Source organism: Henckelia pumila, chromosome 4, assembly GCF_033568475.1.
Source record: "Henckelia pumila isolate YLH828 chromosome 4, ASM3356847v2, whole genome shotgun sequence".
In the NCBI taxonomy this organism is placed as follows: Eukaryota; Viridiplantae; Streptophyta; class Magnoliopsida; order Lamiales; family Gesneriaceae; genus Henckelia; species Henckelia pumila.
In genome coordinates, this window is record NC_133123.1 from 117,746,980 (window position 1) to 117,766,730 (window position 19,751).

Here is a 19,751-nt window from a genome sequence, read left to right on the forward strand (position 1 = left end):
ATAATGGTAAGGACAACCTCGGTAAGTTTGATGCCAAGTCCGACAAAGGCATCTTTCTCGGATATTCCACAACAAGTAAGGCTTATAGAGTATTTAATAAACGCACTTTACTAGTTGAAGAATCAATGCATGTTATATTTGACGAATCTATGTCTATAGTTTCTCGCACTAACAATGATGACATAGATTTACTCGAAAAAGAGATGAATTCCTCAAGCTTAAATGATATAGATGTTTCTGTTGAGGAAACACCACTTCCGAAGGATTGGACGCTTCACAAAGATCATCCTATGGATCTTATCATTGGAAGTCCTTCGAAGGGATTAACCACTCGCTCTTCACTTAATAATATCTGCAATCATCTTGCTTTTGTTTCTCATATTGAACCTAAGTGTATTGATGATGCTTTATTAGATGATTCATGGATTATTGCTATGCAAAATGAATTAAATGAATTCAAGCGCAATGATGTTTGGAATCTTGTTCCTAGGCCGCATGATAGATCTATTATTGGTACTAAATGGGTCTTTAGGAATAAACTTGATGAGCATGGTACTATCACTAAAAATAAAGCTAGGCTTGTAGCTAAATGATATAGTCAAGAAGAAGATATTGATTATGATGAGACATATGCTCATGTTGCCCGACTTGAATCTATTCGCATGTTGCTTGCTTTTGCCTGCTCTAGAAATTTCAAGTTATTTCAAATGGATGTTAAGAGTGCCTTTCTAATGGTGAACTAAAAGAGGAAGTTTATATTGAACAACCTGCTGGATTTGTTGTTGCATTATTGCCTGATCATGTGTATAGATTAAACAAAGCTTTGTATGGTTTGAAACAAGCTCCTAGAGCTTGGTATGAAAAACTATCAACTTTCCTTCTCTCAAATGGTTTTTCGAGAGGAAAGATTGATATTACCTTATTTACCAAAAATGTCAAAGATGATTTATTGATTGTGCAAATTTATGTTGATGACATAATTTTTTGTTCTACTAACGAAACTCTCTATCAAGATTTCTCCAAGCTTATGCAGGAACACTTTGAAATGAGCATGATGGGGGAACTTAACTATTTTCTCGGATTGCAAATCAAACAATGCAAAGATGGATTCTTTGTGAACCAAAGCAAATACATCAAGGAGATTCTAAAGAAGTTTGAGATGGAGAACACAAAATCATCATCCACACCAATGAGCACAGCAATCAGACTCAACAAGGATGAAAATGGTAAATCTGTAGATCAATCTTCCTTTCGTAGTATGATTGACTTCTTATTATATGCTACTGCTAGTAGACCGGACATTATGTTTAGTGTTTGCTTGTGTGCACGATTTCAATCATGTCCAAAGAAATCACATTTGTTCGCCTTAAAACGCATTTTCAAATATCTTTCAAATACTCCAAATCTCGGCTTGTGGTATTCGAAAATTTTTTTTTTTGATTTAAAAGCGTACTGTGATGCCGACTTTGGTGGATATAAGGTGGACAGGAAAAGCACTAGTGGAACTTGCTTCTTTCTAGGAAATTGTTTAGTTTCTTGGTTTTCAAATTAACAAAATTGTGTTGCGTTGTCAACGACCGAAGCCGAATATATGGCTGCCGGTAGTTATTGTACGCAAATTCTTTGGATGAAGCATCAATTGCTTGACTATGGTGTATCTTTTTCAAAAATTCTTATTTTCTGTGACAACACTAGCGTCATATGTCTTACAAAGAATCCGATTCAATATTCGCGCACCAAACATATTGACATTCATCATCATTTTATTCGTGACCACATCGAACGAAATGAAGTTGAACTTCAATATGTTGACACAACTAATCAAATTGCTGATATTTTTACAAAACCACTAGATGAAAATACGTTTATTCATTTGCGTGGTGAACTTGGCATGATTGAGTTGTAATCGCTTGTAGACATAAGTTTAAATTTAATGTCATATTAAGGGGGAGCTTAATATTAAATTCGAGCAATTTAATGTTGGATAATACAAATTAATTGTATTTATTCAAAGTTATAAAGCTCACATTTTATGTGAAATTTATGTGTTGCTTTTTAGAAATCATATTTCAATTCTCTTGTTTTGCATTTAATTTTTCAGTCTTTTTGATTATCACAAAAAGGGGGAGAATTAGTTTGGTTAAATACTTTAACTAAGGGGGAGAGTTAGTTCGGTTAAATGCATGGAGAATAAAATTGGTTATTTGATAAAAAAAAATTTAATTCTCTTCTTAGCTAATTGTTTAATTTAAGGGGGGTTTTATTCATGAAATTATATTGTGCAAATTTAAATTGTTTATTTAATATTATACATTTATTTCTCCTATTTAACCAAGTTTTGTGATCATCAAAAAGGGGGAGATTGTTACGCCTAAAACGCATACAAATCTCGTGTGATGAGATTAATGTTTTTAATGCATTAACAAGTCTCATAATATTATGTTTTGATGATTACAAAACTCGGTTAATTGTTACTAACCATTTAAAGTGAGATTTTGCAGATTAGATTTATTGACAAATAAATTATTGGAAGTTATTTTGAAGCTATCAATGTATTTATGAAGTATCATATTGCTCATATAATGGACACAATGTTATGTGGATGCCATGAAACATTGTTATGAGGATATGAAGAAAAGGACAAGAAGAAGCCAAAGTATGGAGCAGCAACTTCCGAAAATTACTGGGAATTTTATATGCATTGAAATCCGATCTCCACCAGTCATAATCCAGATGAGGAAGTTTTAAATCTTCTGTCCAAATTTGAGAGAAATCCAATGGCTATATTGAGAGAAATGATTTTTTTTCAAATATGCTGCACAATACCGACTCCTGCAAGGAACGAAACCATGAAAATTCAACTTCAAAAAATAACTGGGAATGATTGAGACATTCAAAACAAATCTGCACCAATAAGATTCAATTTTAGGATGTTTTACAACTTCTGTCCAACTTTCAGATCAATCCAACAGTTGGATTCAGAGTTATGAATTTTTCAAATGTGTCGCGCAGAACAAGATGCGAAAACATGATGTAGGTACTTACGAAGATTACTGGAAATGTTTGACTCATTAAAATCAAATCTCCACCATTCAGAATGAATATCAAGATGTTTTAAATCTTCAGTTTAAATTTCAGATCAATCCAACAATTAGATTATGAGTTATGATTTTTCCACAAAATCCGCACAGTGCTGTTTTTGAAGGGGACAGCGGCGCCGAACACTTTTTGTCTCTCCTTGACTTTCCAACACACGCTCCATGCACTCAAATCAGATTCAAATCCTTACTAACTATAAATAGAGGCCTTCCAAGGTCATTTGGAGACATCCCAACTCATCTCTTCTCTACTTTGCAAGCAATATTCTCTCTATCAAAGTGTGTGTGTGATATATTCAAGTATTTGAGAGTGTTTATAAAAATGGTTTGTGAGTTGGATGTGCTATTATTGTAAACACTTGAGTGTGAAGCCAAGTGTGTTGTGCTATCATTGTATGAACTTGAGTGTGAATCCAAGTGTGTTGTGTTGAGGCTATCCTTGGAGCCCTTAAGGCCAAGTATTCGAGTTATATCGGCGCGGTGATCGTGTTGAGTTGTACGGCTATCCTTGAAGCCATCAAGGCCAAGACGTTGAAGTGCTAGTGGATCCTTGGTTAATCGATCTTAACCAAAAAGGGGAGACGTAGACGATTTATCGTCGAACTTCCATAAACATCTCTTATCTCTTTTACTGCTTTATTTACATTACGCATTTATTTACCGCACTTATATTTGATTGCTTTAAGTCTTCCGCTTGCGTACTAGCATAATTGCTTTAAATTGCTAAAGTTGCCAATAGAACCTAAATTTCCCCCCCCCCCCCCCCCCACCCCAAAATTAGGTTCTAACAGTACACTATGTTAAGCACAACGTTATTTCTCCTAAAGCGCAACAAAAAGTCATAGTGACTATAAACAATTCAAAAAGTCGTAGTGACTATAAATAATTCAAAAATTCATAGCGACTATAAAAATTTATCAAGTCATAGAGACTATAAAAATTTTTCAAAAGAAGTCATAGCGACTATAAATGTTTTTTAAAAAGTGTCATAGCGACTTTAAACAATTCAAAAAAATCATAGCGACTATAAAAAAATTTCAAAAAGAGCGACTATAAACAATTCAAAAAAGTCATAGCGACTATAAAAAAATTTCAGAAAGAGTCATAATGACTATAAACAATTCAAAAAAGTCATAACGACTATAAAAAATTTTCAGAAAGAGTCATAGCGACTATAAACAATTCAAAAAATCCATAGAGACTATAAAAATTTTTTCAGAAGAAGTCATAATGACTATAAAAAAATTTTCAGAAAAATTCATAGCGACTATAAAATAATTTTCAGAAAAAGTCATAACGACTATAAATATTTTTTCAGAAGATGTCATATCGTCTATAAAAAAGTTATCAAGTCATAGCGACTATAAAAAATTTTTCAGAAGAAGTCATATCGACTATAAAAAAATTTATCAAGTCATAATGACTATAAAAAAAATTCACCAAATCATGATATCCATAAAAAATTCACCAAGTCCTAAAGACTACAGAATCATAGCCCCAAGAGGTTACATCTAATGCACCAACCTAGGAGGCTAAATGAAATATACTAACTCAAGGGTTTTCATCAAATATACTACTCCAAGGGATTGCAAAAAATGCATTCCTTGAAGAGATTGCATGAAAACAAAAATCTCCACGACGTTAGAAAAACTCTTCGCCGAAAATATTATAAGTGACGGTCCTAATGCATCTTCCTTCTTACACGTGTTAGTACAAATAATCGTTCGGAAGTATTGTCGTGGTCTAAACCGACAAGAGAAGTTAGGATCCTCCGCCCCCTAAACAACCCATCGCGTTGTCGGTCCTATCACATGACCTCCGAATCAACACACACAATACTAAAGGAACATCATCCGGCTATACCTTCTTCGTTCGCAACTCCAGATAGTACCATCAGGAACTCATCTTCGTCATGGGCTTTAAAAAGGCCATCACCGAATTTTGTTAGTGGACGTGAAAAAGTCATCACTATAATAAATAAATAAAAAAACCACCAAAATAGCAATTGCGGTTCAACTCCTGTATGTGGCCAAAAGCGATAACCGTTGTTATAACTCGCGGTCCAATTTTTGGAAATAATGAAAATTCACTCATTAAATCAACTATCATCGCTAGGTTACGCTAGATCATACAGATCATGATCTCAGTTTGCCATTACGACAAAAATTTCTTACCCCTAGAAGGACACCATGCGAGAGTTGTTACATTAAATTCTCTTGAAACCAACTTATTGGGTCCACTCAATATAAATCGACAGCATATTTTATTAAAAAAAGTGAAATATTTTTTCGCATGGAGTGAAATATTGAAATTTCTGAACAAATAAAATCAGAGATTTGAGTATGATGCTCAAAATTACATGATCTAAATTCGTGATTTGATAGACCATGTCGTCATATAATAATAATAATAATAATAATAACAAGTAATAACATCAAACACTTTGACATGATAATTAAGTGTATATTTCAAAACATGTATCATTCTATGTGTATATAGATATGTATATGTTTCTATCGCCATCATAGACCGAGTTCATCATCGCCAACATCATTAACTGCACGTCGCCACCACGAACGACGCCACCTCCATCGAGCCAGATCAGGAAAGCTTGGAAGCTTCCATGGCAGGAAATCGATGAAAGCCCATCGCCGCCTCACCGCACGTCGCCACCACGAACGACGCCGCCTCCGTCAAGCCAGATCAGGAATGCTTGGGCGCTTCCATGGCTGAAAATCGACGGAAGCCCAGCGCCGCCACACCTCGCCGCCGCCTCACCAAGAACTGTCGCTAGCTCGGCCGTGAATGGGGCAGGCAATGATGAACCGAGGATGGGGATAAAGATAATACACAATATACATATGATACATACACATAGAAACACACGTTTAAACAACAGGAAAAAAGATGAGAGAGATTATGAAACTTAAAAAATAGTGCATGTATTTTCAACTTTGGCACATGAGGACGAAAGTAATACCTGCCATCTGTATCCTATTGATTTTACCTCCTCTGTTTATTTTTTGAACGTGATCATGCGAATACTGCAATAAAAAAAATTTAAAAAACTTTGAGTTAGTAAGTTGTGATGAAAACACTACAGTGTTGAATTTTTAATGGTAATCCAACCAAAGTTCTACTGAGTTTCTACAACTATTATTCTGGCAGGACTTTGATTCTTATCCTATTACACCATAGTCCTATTGCAATTCTACGATCATTATTCAGACAGGACTGTGAATCCAACAATTTTCAATTCAACTAAGACTTTGCTTCCTACTATCTGCAATTCAGTTGCAACACATTCCTACTAAAATTACTCCATAACGGTATCTCCAAATTTTCTACTATCGGTCATCCCGAAGCATGCGACATGCCTGAGAGTGGGAGCTTATGTAGGGTTATTACCCAATTTAACTTTCTCCCGGGCCCAAGCCCAGTGCCTCAATCCATTCGAGTCTCATATTATTTAGTTATTTATTTGGATGCTTTATCAAGGCCCATAAATTCCTAAAAGTCTATAAGAGGCTCAAACCCATGAAACTCTTCAACTATCTATAAATAGCTCAAGTTCTCTCATTCTTAAGGTACGCACTCAATAGCCACAAGCTCTAGTACTCTAAAACTTTTATTGGGCAAATACTGACTTGAGCGTCGGAGTGTTTTCGCCGCGCAACCCCGACGCCACTCACTTTGTTTTGTGATGCAGATGACAACCCACGAAGTTCGGTCTTTGGAATGGTTCGAATATTAATCCGGCTATCCAGATCTCCACAAGTTACCCAAATTTTCTCCAATAGGGCAATATCATTTTTTGCTACATCAATCCTTTCTGTATAAGAAAGAGGGAAGTAAGAGTTGTTACATTCTTCGAACATCCATAAATAAATTTGTGTTCACTTACTTTCAGTTCCGCATTATACAAGTCGTTTTATATATGTTCTAATATGTCAGTTTGACATATTTTGTTAGTTATCTGACATTGATACTCGAGAATATTAGAGTTCAGTTGTCAACTTGACTGAATTAAGTTGAATTAGAATTTGTGTAGGTATTTATTCAACCCATTCTAAACACTTAACTCATCCTTTCAAACTAACATGGAAATTTGACTTGTTCTTAGATTGTGGCATAAATATGGGTTGGAATCGAAACCCTGGCTACATTTTTTTATATACTAGAAAAATAAGCACACACAATATATGTGATATAAAAGAAAGAGGAATGAATGTGTGAGATTTGGGTGGGAATTAAGGAACATGAAAATGTGGAGAAGTGGGGTGATGGGAAGTGGAGTGATGGTAGTTTAGATATTTTTAAAAACAGACCAAGACACCAATTAGTTATTCTAGTATGTCCACCCTTAATAGATAGTAAAATATACTAACAGCAAAGTACACGCATTGCGTGTGTGATATAATATAGTTTGTGTTTATATATCTAACATACATATAATATATCATTTTGAATTGTGAATTTTATTTTGTACCCTTAATTTTTAACTTTATTACCCCACCATTTTGTTTCTTAATTGATATTGTCAATCAAATATCTCTTTTATATTATGTATTAGATATTAATAAACATATATTTAATTATAACTTTTTCACGTTCATCGTACATGTTTTTTCCTATATATATATATATATATTATTTTTTATAATAATATTATTAATAGATAATAAAAATAGGGAGACGGTTGATTTTAAATAATTGGACGTGATATTCCATATATTGAAAATTGAAGTTAGTATTAGTTTCCTTTATATATAGTAATAGATCATATAACTTAAAAGTCATGCCTAGATTATTCTCATAGTGTTTTACACGTACTGCTTATGAGATAATTCATTAAAATATCCATATAGTTTTAACCAAGTCTCAATTATGTCTTTAATATTTTTCGGGGCCATTTATATCTCTCATGTTTTGCATTGTGTCTCAGTTTCGTCCTTACCGTTAAGTCTGATGCTTGTGGTTAAAGGAATTATCACGAGAAATGCACATGAAGATATTTTCTCAAATTAAAAGCTGAATTCTATTCTCTTCAACCTTAATTCCCAAATCGCCTCATTCGTTACTCCTCACGTGGGTACCTCACGCCATTGAAGGTGTCTTCCATGACCCATTTTGGATTCAGATCTGTAACCAAAACATCTCCCACATGATTTAGAAGCTGTCATGAAATTACCCTTCGTAGCATAGAGACACAGACGTACGCGCCACCTCTTGCACCGCCGTACACCATCACCTCCACGGCTCCACCGACGGTAAAACTGGGGAAAGCGGCAAAAAACCATCCGCAAAAGGGGGTTTTATCACCTGGATTCGCCTGAAATTCTTTCATGATCTAATTCACGTTATCCAAAATTGGAGATAATTTTGTGATGACAGAGAGAATTGGAGATAATTTGAGGAAAAAATGGAGCGATTTGGGAATTAGAGTTGAATAGATTAGAATTGGAATTTTAATTCGAGAAAAAATCCTCACGTGCAACTCTCGTGATAATTTTGTCAACCAGTAATAGAAGACTTGAAGGTGGGGACGGATTTGGGACACAATACAAAATATGAGGGATATAAACCGACAACCACACCGGAAAAACATTAAATACATAATTAAGACTCGCTTGAAACGTGAGAGATATTTTAATGAATTATCCCTACCGCTTACCGTTCAAGAAATACACGGCATTTTGTTCTTTCCCAACGTATAAGATAAAAGAGGTTCAGAAATACAAGAAATACTCTTTATATTAGAATAATCTCCTCCTTTAAAACGTGCCCACAGTCATTCTTGTGGTGTTGTGTTATACATGAAACGTTTGAAAAATCTAGTAGAAAGACACCGGAACTGTCGATGCGCCCGATACCGGATGTATGGCGAAGTGGCTGGCACTTTAGAGCATTGATCCTGGGTTTGACGGATAGTCGGATCATCCATCTAACTTGGTGGGTAACCAAACAATGTCGTGACAAAAATGTAACTAATCTTGGAAAAGTGACCAGACTTCAAACACTGAAACAATAATATTACGGCGGAAAGGGTACATTGTTACTCGAAAGTGGACTCAAGTACAATAGTCAATATATATATAAAGGAGCATACACATCATACTGCAAAAGACATCAGCTAAACGGATTCCCCTTTCAAAAAACAAACAATACATTTAAAAAGAATGCCAACACCAGAATACATCAATTCTTATTTCTTCCTCATCCAAATGCTGGATTAACTTAAATTTTGAAAAGATATATGGTACACAAACAATTAATTCCCAATTCCATCATTTTAGTGTGCTACAAACATCGGAGCTGCCACTTCCAAAAAAAATCTGCAATGTGGAGTCGGATCATCAAGCAAATTCAATTTAATCTGTTGTGGTATAACCAGATGCCCCCGATAGCATTCCATCCGAAATACTCAAGCAAACTGTAATTTAGAATTGCGCTCACACTTCAGTGGGCATTCCAAAGTAGTTTACGTGTAGGAGCAGGAGGAGCTAGCCCTGGTATGTCTCGAATGTCTTTGTTATTTGGGTTGACAATCTGATAAATCAACACAAATGTTATCTCAGAAACGAATTGAAAATGTCCAACTGATAATGGCGTACGCATTTCCTATATAACCAGAAAGAAAGAAAGTATTTGGATACCAAATGGTATTACTACGCCAAGACCGTCTATCACCTCTTCCCCTATATCCAAGAACCTTTCTTAAACCTACAAGTTCATTCCCTAATTCTTCTTTCCGCATTTACATATGTGAAATTAACTCATTTTGTGTCCCAACATAGATTCCATTGCATAGCATTTTTTTCATAGTTCGTAAGCAAAAATTTTAATTTGTGGAGATTTAGTTTCAGAAGTTTCAACATCAGATACATGTATTTGCTGAATACTGGGAGAATGGACGATTTCAGATTTAATTCAGGGCAAGCATCAAAATATAAAGCACGCACAAGCATCTTAAAATCATATATAACATTTGACAATTACATTACATTAAAATATATCAAGCTTTTTCGGGAAGTTTGAGTCTTCCAGCGGAGAATACTCCTGCTCCAGACCACTTTCACAACAAGAATCATTTACGAGTACAGTTAGTTAAAGTTGGATGATTACACGGTATTGACTCCATCAATGGGTGAATAAGAAGTCTGTATCATAGCATATGTTGCATGTATGGAATATAACAGGGGTTTACAATTAACAGAAATTAAACAGAGAACGAACCTTTACTATAATGATAGCAATGACACCAACCACAATAAGAAACAGAAGTCCCATGATGCACCGATCAGTTGCAACCTAATTCAAAAACTAAAGTTGGTAAAACATGTATAATAATAAACATGGGACATTAGACAGTAGATGATGTTTATTTCAGAGATTGACCTGCCTACCGATTTCCTTGACCAGCTGTGACGCCTTCTTGATGGAAAAATGGATGGAGTCCAGTTCATTAACAATTCTGCTCATTTGTTCAGTCTAGTCATATATGATTAAGAATATTAATCAGAACACAAATGTTTGGAGGAATAATATTGATGTCATATCCCATATTGAACTAAATTTCATGAAATCCGAGCTTCTATTTCAAATAACACACCTGAGCTTTAAGAGCTGCAGCCGTCTCTGTTCCTACGTCAATCGTATCATGGACAACCTGCCACCAAGAAAGCATTCCACGTGATGTTTGGAGTTGTCATGGACCCAAACCTTGCCATTCAGCCCATCATGCAAATGGGTCAAGCAGCAAAGCCCAATGACATAACTTACCAACGGTTCAGTCATGGAAAATTCAAGAATAGACAGTAGAAGATCCTATGATATTGATTTTATCTACTTTCCTTGTTAAGCCTTATATGGCATAATTTCAGAATTCAATTATGCAGTAAGCCACGCCTTACCTAAATAAGTGGCTTTTCCTTTGTATTTAAATTGCTGATGGATGAATAAAGAGAGCATCTTGAATTCCAAATAATCCAATCTGCACGAGATAGAGGGGTTCTCTCAAGAAACGAGCCCCTATATTCATTCAAAATAGGGAAGCAAGGCAGAAAAACCCATAAACCTATCACTGATCTAAACGACCTACCTCTCCATCGCCCTATAACTAGATCCGCTTCACAGGTTCATAACAAGTTGGTATCAAAGCCAAGCGTTATGGGCGATTTCCAGACACTCCAGCAGCAGATTACGAGCCTTGTCAATCTATTCAAGGCCAATATCGAAGAACAAGATCGCCGCCAACAAAACCTGGACCATCGGCTGGATGAATTAGCCGCTCTCCAGATGTCCATGAGCCGCACCGATAGCAAGGGAAATAATGGATCTTCGGGGTCACAATCCCACGAGCACCGCACAACTAATGACAATGGAGGAACGCAACAATTTGTTCCCAAATATTCCAAGATAGATTTCCCCAGATTTGATGGTTTATCTGATTCTCTCAGTTGGATTAGCCGATGTGAGCACTTCTTCCGCCATCAACATACATCGAAAGATGAACGCGTGGGCCTTGCATCTTTTCACCTCGAAGGAGACGCTCAACTTTGGTTTTTGAAACTGGAACGCGACCGCCCTAGTCTCACATGGGAAGTCTTCAAAGAATACTGCCACCTTAGGTTTGGGCCCCCAATTTGCTCAAACAAGCTGGGAGAATTATCCAAATTGCGTCAGACAGGATCTGTGGAAGAATACCAACGACGATTCGAACAATTATCTGCCCGAGCCTCTTCTCTCAACAGCGAACAAGAAGTAGCCATATTTATCAGCGGTTTACAAGATCACATCGCAATAGAGGTAGAAATTCATCAGCCCAAGGATTTAACAACTGCAATGGGCCTGGCCCGTTTGTATAATAGACGTCCAGGAACCAAACGATCCGAATTCACAACCACTGCAAGGCGACCCCAATCCACAGCCAATCGTCCATCATTCATCAAACAGTTGAGCAGATCCGAGATGGAGGAGCAGCGCGCCAGGGGGTTGTGTTTTAATTGTGACGAACTCTTCGTCCCAGGGCACCGATGCAAGAGATTATTCCGCCTCGAGGTAATTGAAGATGACACTGCTGAAGATGAGGATAAACAAGAGGCAGCAGACACTGTGGGCATTTCTATTAATGCGATTTCAGGAGTTCCAAACTCCCAGACCATGCAAGTGAAGGGGCGTATCCAATCTTCAAATCTCCGTGTTCTTATTGACTCAGGGAGTACCCACTGCTTCCTGGATTCCACGTTGATCACACGGTTGGGGCTGGAAATCACACGTAAAGGAAATCTATCAGTTAAGGTGGCTGATGGCAAACAACTCCACTGTGCAGAGGTGTGTTTGGCAGTGCCCATTCAGCTAGAAGAACATCTATTCCATGTAGATTTCTTTGTCCTAACTCTGGGAGAATTTGATGTTGTCTTGGGTGTTAATTGGCTTCGAATGCTGGGAAGCATTACATGGGATTTTGACAGGATGACGATGGAATTCTGTTGGGATGGAGAACGAGTTACATGGCAAGGAGAATCAACCTTTACATCTACAACCAGAAATCTCTCAGCCAATCTCACAGAAGGTACACGTGATTTCCAATTACAGCATCTTTTAGGGGAATACAACAGCCTATTTGAGGAACCCCAAGGACTTCCCCCATCCCGCGGATTTAGCCACAAAATTGTCCTCGAACACAGGACAGATCCACAGGACAGATCCAATTGCAGTCCGGCCTTATCGATATCCACACGCACAAAAGGATGAAATAGAGAAGCAATGTACCGAAATGCTGGAAAAAGGAATTATTCGGCCCAGTTCATCCCCTTTTTCTTCTCCCGTTCTGCTGGTTAAGAAATCTGACGGCTCATGGCGCTTTTGTATAGACTACAGAGCCTTGAATGCAAAAACAGTGAAGGACAAGTTCCCGATTCCAGTTATTGAGGAATTACTTGAGGAACTTCATGGCGCGGAGTACTTTACCAAGCTGGATCTACGTTCCGGGTACCATCAAATTTTAATGGATGCCGCGAGTATCGAAATGACCGCATTCCGCACCCACCATGGCCATTTTGAATTTTTGGTCATGCCGTTTGGGCTTACCAACGCCCCCTCTACGTTTCAGGCACTCATGAACGCAATTTTTAGCAAAATTTTGCGGAAATTTGTGTTGGTCTTCTTTGACGACATCCTAGTTTACAGTGCAACATGGGAGGATCATCTGCATCACCTCCGTGTAGTGTTTGCCATTCTGAAGCAGCAACACTTATTCTTAAAAACTTCAAAGTGCTCTTTTGCTCAAACACAAGTATCTTACTTGGGACATGTGGTTTCCAAAGAAGGAGTAAATGTGGATGAAGAAAAAATAACAACCATTATGCAATGGCCTCAGCCCATGACTGTTCGAGCACTCCGTGGCTTCCTTGGGTTAGCAGGTTATTATCGAAAGTTTGTACAAAATTATGGGATTATTGCTGCTCCATTAACCAATATGTTGAAAAAACATGGCTTTTCATGGTCGGAAGACAGCCTTCGTGCCTTCGAAACCCTGAAGAAGGCGCTGACGTCTACCCCTGTGCTCGCTCTTCCTGATTTCTCTGTCACTTTTATAGTGGAATGCGACGCATCAGAATCTGGGCTTGGGGCAGTTCTTCAACAAGAAGGCCGACCCATCGCTTTTTTCAGCAATACACTTGCCCAACGCCATAGAAAACTACCCGCATATGAAAAAGAACTGATCGGGCTCACCAAGGCAGTGCGACATTGGCACTCCTACTTCTGGGGAAGCTCATTTATCGTCCGCACCGATCATTATAGCCTCAAATTCTTGCTGGAACAACGCATCTCGACATCGCCTCAACAACATTGGATAAGCAAATTAATGGGATATGATTTTAAAGTGGAATATCGAGCGGGCAAATCAAATACAGTAGCCGATGCACTCTCACGGCAACACGAAGATGAAGGTTGCTTGCTGGCCATTTCCAAACCTCACTGGGACTTTTTGGCAGCCATCCGAGAGGCACATTCCACTAATTCTGATGTCCAGCGCATAATTCAAGAAATAAATGATGGTGAAGCGTTAGGACCATGGGATCTCCAAAACGGTATCTTAAGATTTAAATCCAAGATTTATCTTCCACCACACTCAGCTCTAACAGCACCCATCATTGCAATGATACACGAGGGATGCCACGAGGGCTATCAGCGTACTCTCCATCGCGTGGGCCGTGACTTTTATTGGCCAGGCATGAAGCGACAAGTTCAGGAATTGGTCTCTAATTGCTCCATCTGTCAGCGCAACAAAACGGAGGCTTTGAAACCAGCGGGACTCCTCCAACCATTGCCGATTCCTCACCACACTTGGACGGATATTTCAATGGATTTCATAGAAGGGTTACCACGTTCACAAGGAAAAAATGTTCTTCTGGTGGTTGTTGATCGTTTTTCAAAATATGGCCACTTTATCGGGGTCACCTAGTCTCGGTGGCTAAACTCTTCTTTGACAACATATTTAAACTCCACGGGCTACCTGAAACAATCGTCAGCGATAGGGACGCCACCTTCACAAGTGGTTTTTGGCAGGAACTTTTCAAGTTACGTGGAACAAAACTGTGCTTCAGTTCAGCCTATCACCCTCAATCCGACGGACAAACTGAGGCTGTGAATCGCATCTTAGAATGTATCTACGCTGCTTTACAGGGGATCATTCACATAAATGGTTCGAGTGGCTTTCATGGGCTGAATTTTGCTACAATACTAGCTTCCATACTACTCTCAAGGCCACACCTTTCGAAGTGGTTTATGGTCGCAAACCCCCTAGCCTTTCGTCCTACATACCAGGCCAAGCACGCATTGCATCTGCTGATCATGCGCTACATCAACGTGACCAGATCCTACACCAGCTCCGTGATCGTCTTTTACAAGCACGCAATGTCATGAAACAGAATTATGATGCAAAACATCGAGACGTCGCCTTTGAAATAGGGGATTCGGTTCCCCTTAAACTCCCAGCATACGGACAACAGAGTATTGCATCCCGCAGCAATAACAAGCTTTTTCCTCGCTACTTTGGTCCATTTCAAGTACTAGCAAAGGTGGGACAGGTAGCATACAAACTTCAGCTACCGGCAGATTCCAAAATACACCCTGTTTTCCATGTCTCAACTTTAAAAAAGTTCAAAGGCGGGTCCTTCTCCAATCCAGTCTTGCCTCCAGCTTCCTCAACTGAGTTTCAGCTCTCACCACTGGCCATCCTGGACAACCGCATGCGACAAGGCAGGTCTGAAATTTTAGTGCATTGGGAGGGTCTCTCCCCAGCTGAAGCTTCTTGGGAAGACAGAGAGATGTTCACTGAACGATTTCCTTCTTTCGTGCTTGAGAACAACCACGATCTCCGAGGGGGGACAGATGTCATGGACCCAAACCTTGCCATTCAGCCCATCATGCAAATGGGTCAAGCAGCAAAGCCCAATGACATAACTTACCAACGGTTCAGTCATGGGAAATTCAAGAATAGACAGTAGAAGATCCTATGATATTGATTTTATCTACTTTCCTTGTTAAGCCTTATATGGCATAATTTCAGAATTCAATTATGCAGTAAGCCACGCCTTACCTAAATAAGTGGCTTTTCCTTTGTATTTAAATTGCTGATGGATGAATAAAGAGAGCATCTTGAATTCCAAATAATCCAATCTGCACGAGATCGAGGGGTTCTCTCAAGAAACGAGCCCCTATATTCATTCAAAATAGGGAAGCAAGGCAGAAAAACCCATAAACCTATCACTGATCTAAACGACCTACCTCTCCATCGCCCTATAACTAGATCCGCTTCACAGGTTCATAACAGAGTCCTAATTGGTAAGACTACTTCCTAAGCATTGAGCACTTGCATCCCCTTAATAAACTACTTGTGGATGAAATGAAATCGAGCAGCATACATCGCGTATGGGCTCAAGATAACTCTTAGATAAGATTCAATTTTGCTGTGATTAGTGAAAGCACATACTTACATTTAGGTGTATATAAACTTGTATGCGAGGTATGTTTTCATAGCGAAATGACCTTTTTTTTTTATGGCGCTCCATAGAAAAACCTCATATAAAGGCTGCTTCATATATGGCTTTCAACAAAATCAAACTAATGCCTTGCACAAGTTGGTTATAGAGCACTACTAACTCTAAAGACACAATAGCTTTCCCGTAATTAATATAATATTGTTTCTTATCAAAAGAAAAAAAAAGATGCTAGAGAACATTACATTGAATAAATATAATTCTACAGAGCTGGTGAGGGATATTGCATAATGGGAAAGAACTTCCAGAAAGAGAAGTGATTTTCTTCATGTTGACATTCTCGAAATGCGCTAACCTTTTTAGCTCTATCAATTGCTTGATCAGTCTCATCCATCATATGATTTCCATGATCCACTAGCTGTTGATTATTCATATCTACAACATTATGTCAACCTTCAGAAGATTCTTAATAACAGAATATATAACGCATATAAAAACATTTATGATCAAAGTGTCTCCCAGCTTCCAAATTTTGGTATATTTTCCATATCAAAATTTGTGGCAGACAACTAACACTAAGCCAAACCACTGTGGCCCAAAGACTATTTCATTTCCTGAGTAACACATCATCAGATCAGAAAACTGCAATAAAGAAGTGCATTCTAAAGAGGAAACAGGCACAAGTTATATTCACTCTACATCCTCTTCTCGATTTCTCAACGAATAATGATAAAATGGTGCCAAAAAGCGATATGTTTGCACCACCTATCTATTTATATTTTCTACTCATCCATGCAACCACCCTTCTTTAGCTAACACATAAGTGTAGAAGACAGAATAAGCAAATGAATACTATTCACAGTGCCTCCAAAAGAAGTCATTGCACATTGCAGAATTTTACACTACGGCATATCATATATCATGATGTTGATAAGCAATAATAGAGCATCTATCATTTCAACTATATTGCTGAACATTGCTTACTTGATGTGAGCAATACATTGTCTTCTGCAAATCCTTCACCTGGTCCTTCAAAGAGATCTACACGCTTGTTTTCAAGATTGCTTGCATACCTAGAGAATCAGTGAGAAAATTATTGAATAAATCAGAAATGATGTTTTCTTCACCACAGAGAGAGAGCTAGCCTCTGAAGAAATCAACACAAATAGTTTCCATGTTTAGGCAGAAAACCGTCCACAAAAAAACAAGAAAAGAAAAAAACACAAAGGAAAGGAAAATTTGTAGACAGAAAAGTTTTATTATAAAATGCAAACTTTTTTATGATAAAAAATATATATGTCGATGTTTTCACTGCTGCTAGAAAATAGCATGACATCGACCGTAAACAATGTTTTATCCGGATAATTAAACCAAACATACATTAAAATATCCTTCATTTTTCAAATAAATTTGCTAGAATATATTTTACAGGAAACTCAAATCACAAAATCAAACATAATCTAGGATTTTGAAATGGCAATTTTTGTTCGTAAATAACTCTATTAAGATAATCATATTAACTCCAACCAACTTGTAATCACAATCATTAAGACAATCACTTAAAGCTTCAGCTTTTCAACTCTCATGTGATATTTGTAGAACTTTGATCAATTCAAAATGAGACTTTTGAACAGAGATTATTTGGTTCCTTGGTTGGACCTATTTCAGTTTATATACTTTTTCGACATAAAATCTATTTGGTTTCTCAAGTCTCTTTTTTGTACATGCTTTGTACTGGGAACCAACAGATCCATCACTTCGCTAATTGGCTTCTTAAACTTAAGGTAACAAATGCACATATGACACAATCTCACCACCTTTAGTTATTTATTGTCTTGATAAATTCCAAGAAAGTACAGCTGATTATTTTCCAGGAAAAATATATAGGAAACATAAATAAAAAGGCACAAACATTGAAGCACATACATTATGTTATTCAAGACATATGATATGCAGTTATTTTGAGGCTTTCAGAAACGTTAGTTCAGCAAAAAAAAATGCATACATGAAGAAAAAATAACATAACATTGATACACTAAAGTTATGAGTGAAAGATATGTGTAATTGGCGAATCATAACTCCAGATAGACTTACTGTTTCTTGAGTGCAACATATGAATTCAACTCTTTGATCTGAACAAAAAGGTCAATAAATTCATTAGAAAAGACATGCTATTCGCAGCATGAATTAAATGTGTAAACCATGGAAATCACCATTGATTGTTTTTTCTCTGCCAACATCTTATTTGTTTCTGGGGAATTTTTATACTCCGAATCTTTCATCTCTCGGTCAAACTCTTTAATAAGCCTGGACCAACAGAAAGGATAATATCATACATTGTAAACTAAAACATCTGTTTCTGCACACGCATGCGTGTGAAATTCAATCAGCTAATTAAGCTGTTCGAATTGAAAACACTTCCTTTGAAGTTGTTTAACTTCAACTAAGTTATGCGACATAAATTTGTAACACTCGAGTGTAATTGCATTCTGAATCATCACGCCAGAGGGCAAGAATGTTGTCATGGCATAGTTCACGAAACTGAGGTCAAGGTCAAGAGGTTTATCGTAATTACTTCACATCCAAAATAATGACTATATCTCCTAACACAATGCCAATATTACTTACAACACTGAGAGGCTATATCAGCATAGAAGTTGAATCAAACAACTCTTGAATACACCGCAAAGATGGTGTAGAATTCCCTTATTATTCGAGCGGACACATTCTATGTGACTTGACCAGTTGAACCTAATATTAAGATGGGGAACAGATAGTTCCATCACCATTTGGCCATTGATCTATCTGTCCTTTGATATTCAGAGAAATGTAGCATAACACAATATCACATGTCAACATTTATTAACATTTGAACCCATGAAAACCCCTATCAAGAAAAAAGACAATTATTACGCCCGTCACCACAATCATAGTTAGCTACTAATACCAACACATATCACCATGTAAGAAAATTACATCAGCAAAATGGAAAAGACAAAATCCTGGAAAATACCTCTTACATTCGCGCATCTTCTCAGTGAGCTCCTCCAGCTGCCTGCTCTGCCTATTGGAATCCTTAATCTTCTCCAGTTTTTGGAACCCATTCCTTCATTATCAAATTTAAGACACGGATCAAAATGTCAACGCGCAAAATGCAAAATCTTTCCAGTCATCATCCAACACAAAAACATTTCCTACGCATTCACAATACGACACATTATCATAAAATCAAGGGAACAAACAATTAAACAAACTCACGAAAGCGCTCGGAAAATGTCCGAAATCTGCCCCTCGATCTCAGCTAGCTCTTCGCTCACCGCAGACAACGAAGCCATCGCCTCAGAAAGCGATCAAAGCCAAAGCGATCCGAGAATCTTCAAACCCTCCTTCGATCCAAACACATTCGTTAAAAAATAAATAACAACAGGCATCAAATTTCAAACCAAAAAATGGCGAAAACTGGAGCTGGCGCTTCAGACAATGCAATAACCGTCACGGATCCGAGCAATGCAGGTCGGAATTCCGGCGGACATGGTTTGAAAATGGATTGAATCTGCTGGAGAAGGAGAGACCTATGCTCTGAGCTGGCGCTCTCGTGATTTACGGACAAAATTTTGATCCTCAAACAGACCACACCAAAATTTAT

General features: G+C 37.6%; 1 protein-coding gene across 1 annotated transcript; it reads right to left on the minus strand.

Annotated features, from left to right (window-relative positions):
* Positions 1-9,116: 9,116 nt before the first annotated feature.
* Positions 9,117-19,751, minus strand: LOC140859784 (novel plant SNARE 11-like). The gene is made up of 10 exons (XM_073262339.1): positions 19,364-19,751; positions 19,119-19,211; positions 18,319-18,412; positions 18,200-18,237; positions 17,090-17,178; positions 16,461-16,540; positions 10,711-10,767; positions 10,497-10,589; positions 10,335-10,409; positions 9,117-9,647 (listed from the first exon to the last, which is right to left on the minus strand). The coding sequence occupies exons 1-10, from the start codon at positions 19,438-19,440 to the stop codon at positions 9,558-9,560; spliced, it is 786 nt and encodes a 261-aa protein (XP_073118440.1). The 5' UTR covers positions 19,441-19,751; the 3' UTR covers positions 9,117-9,557.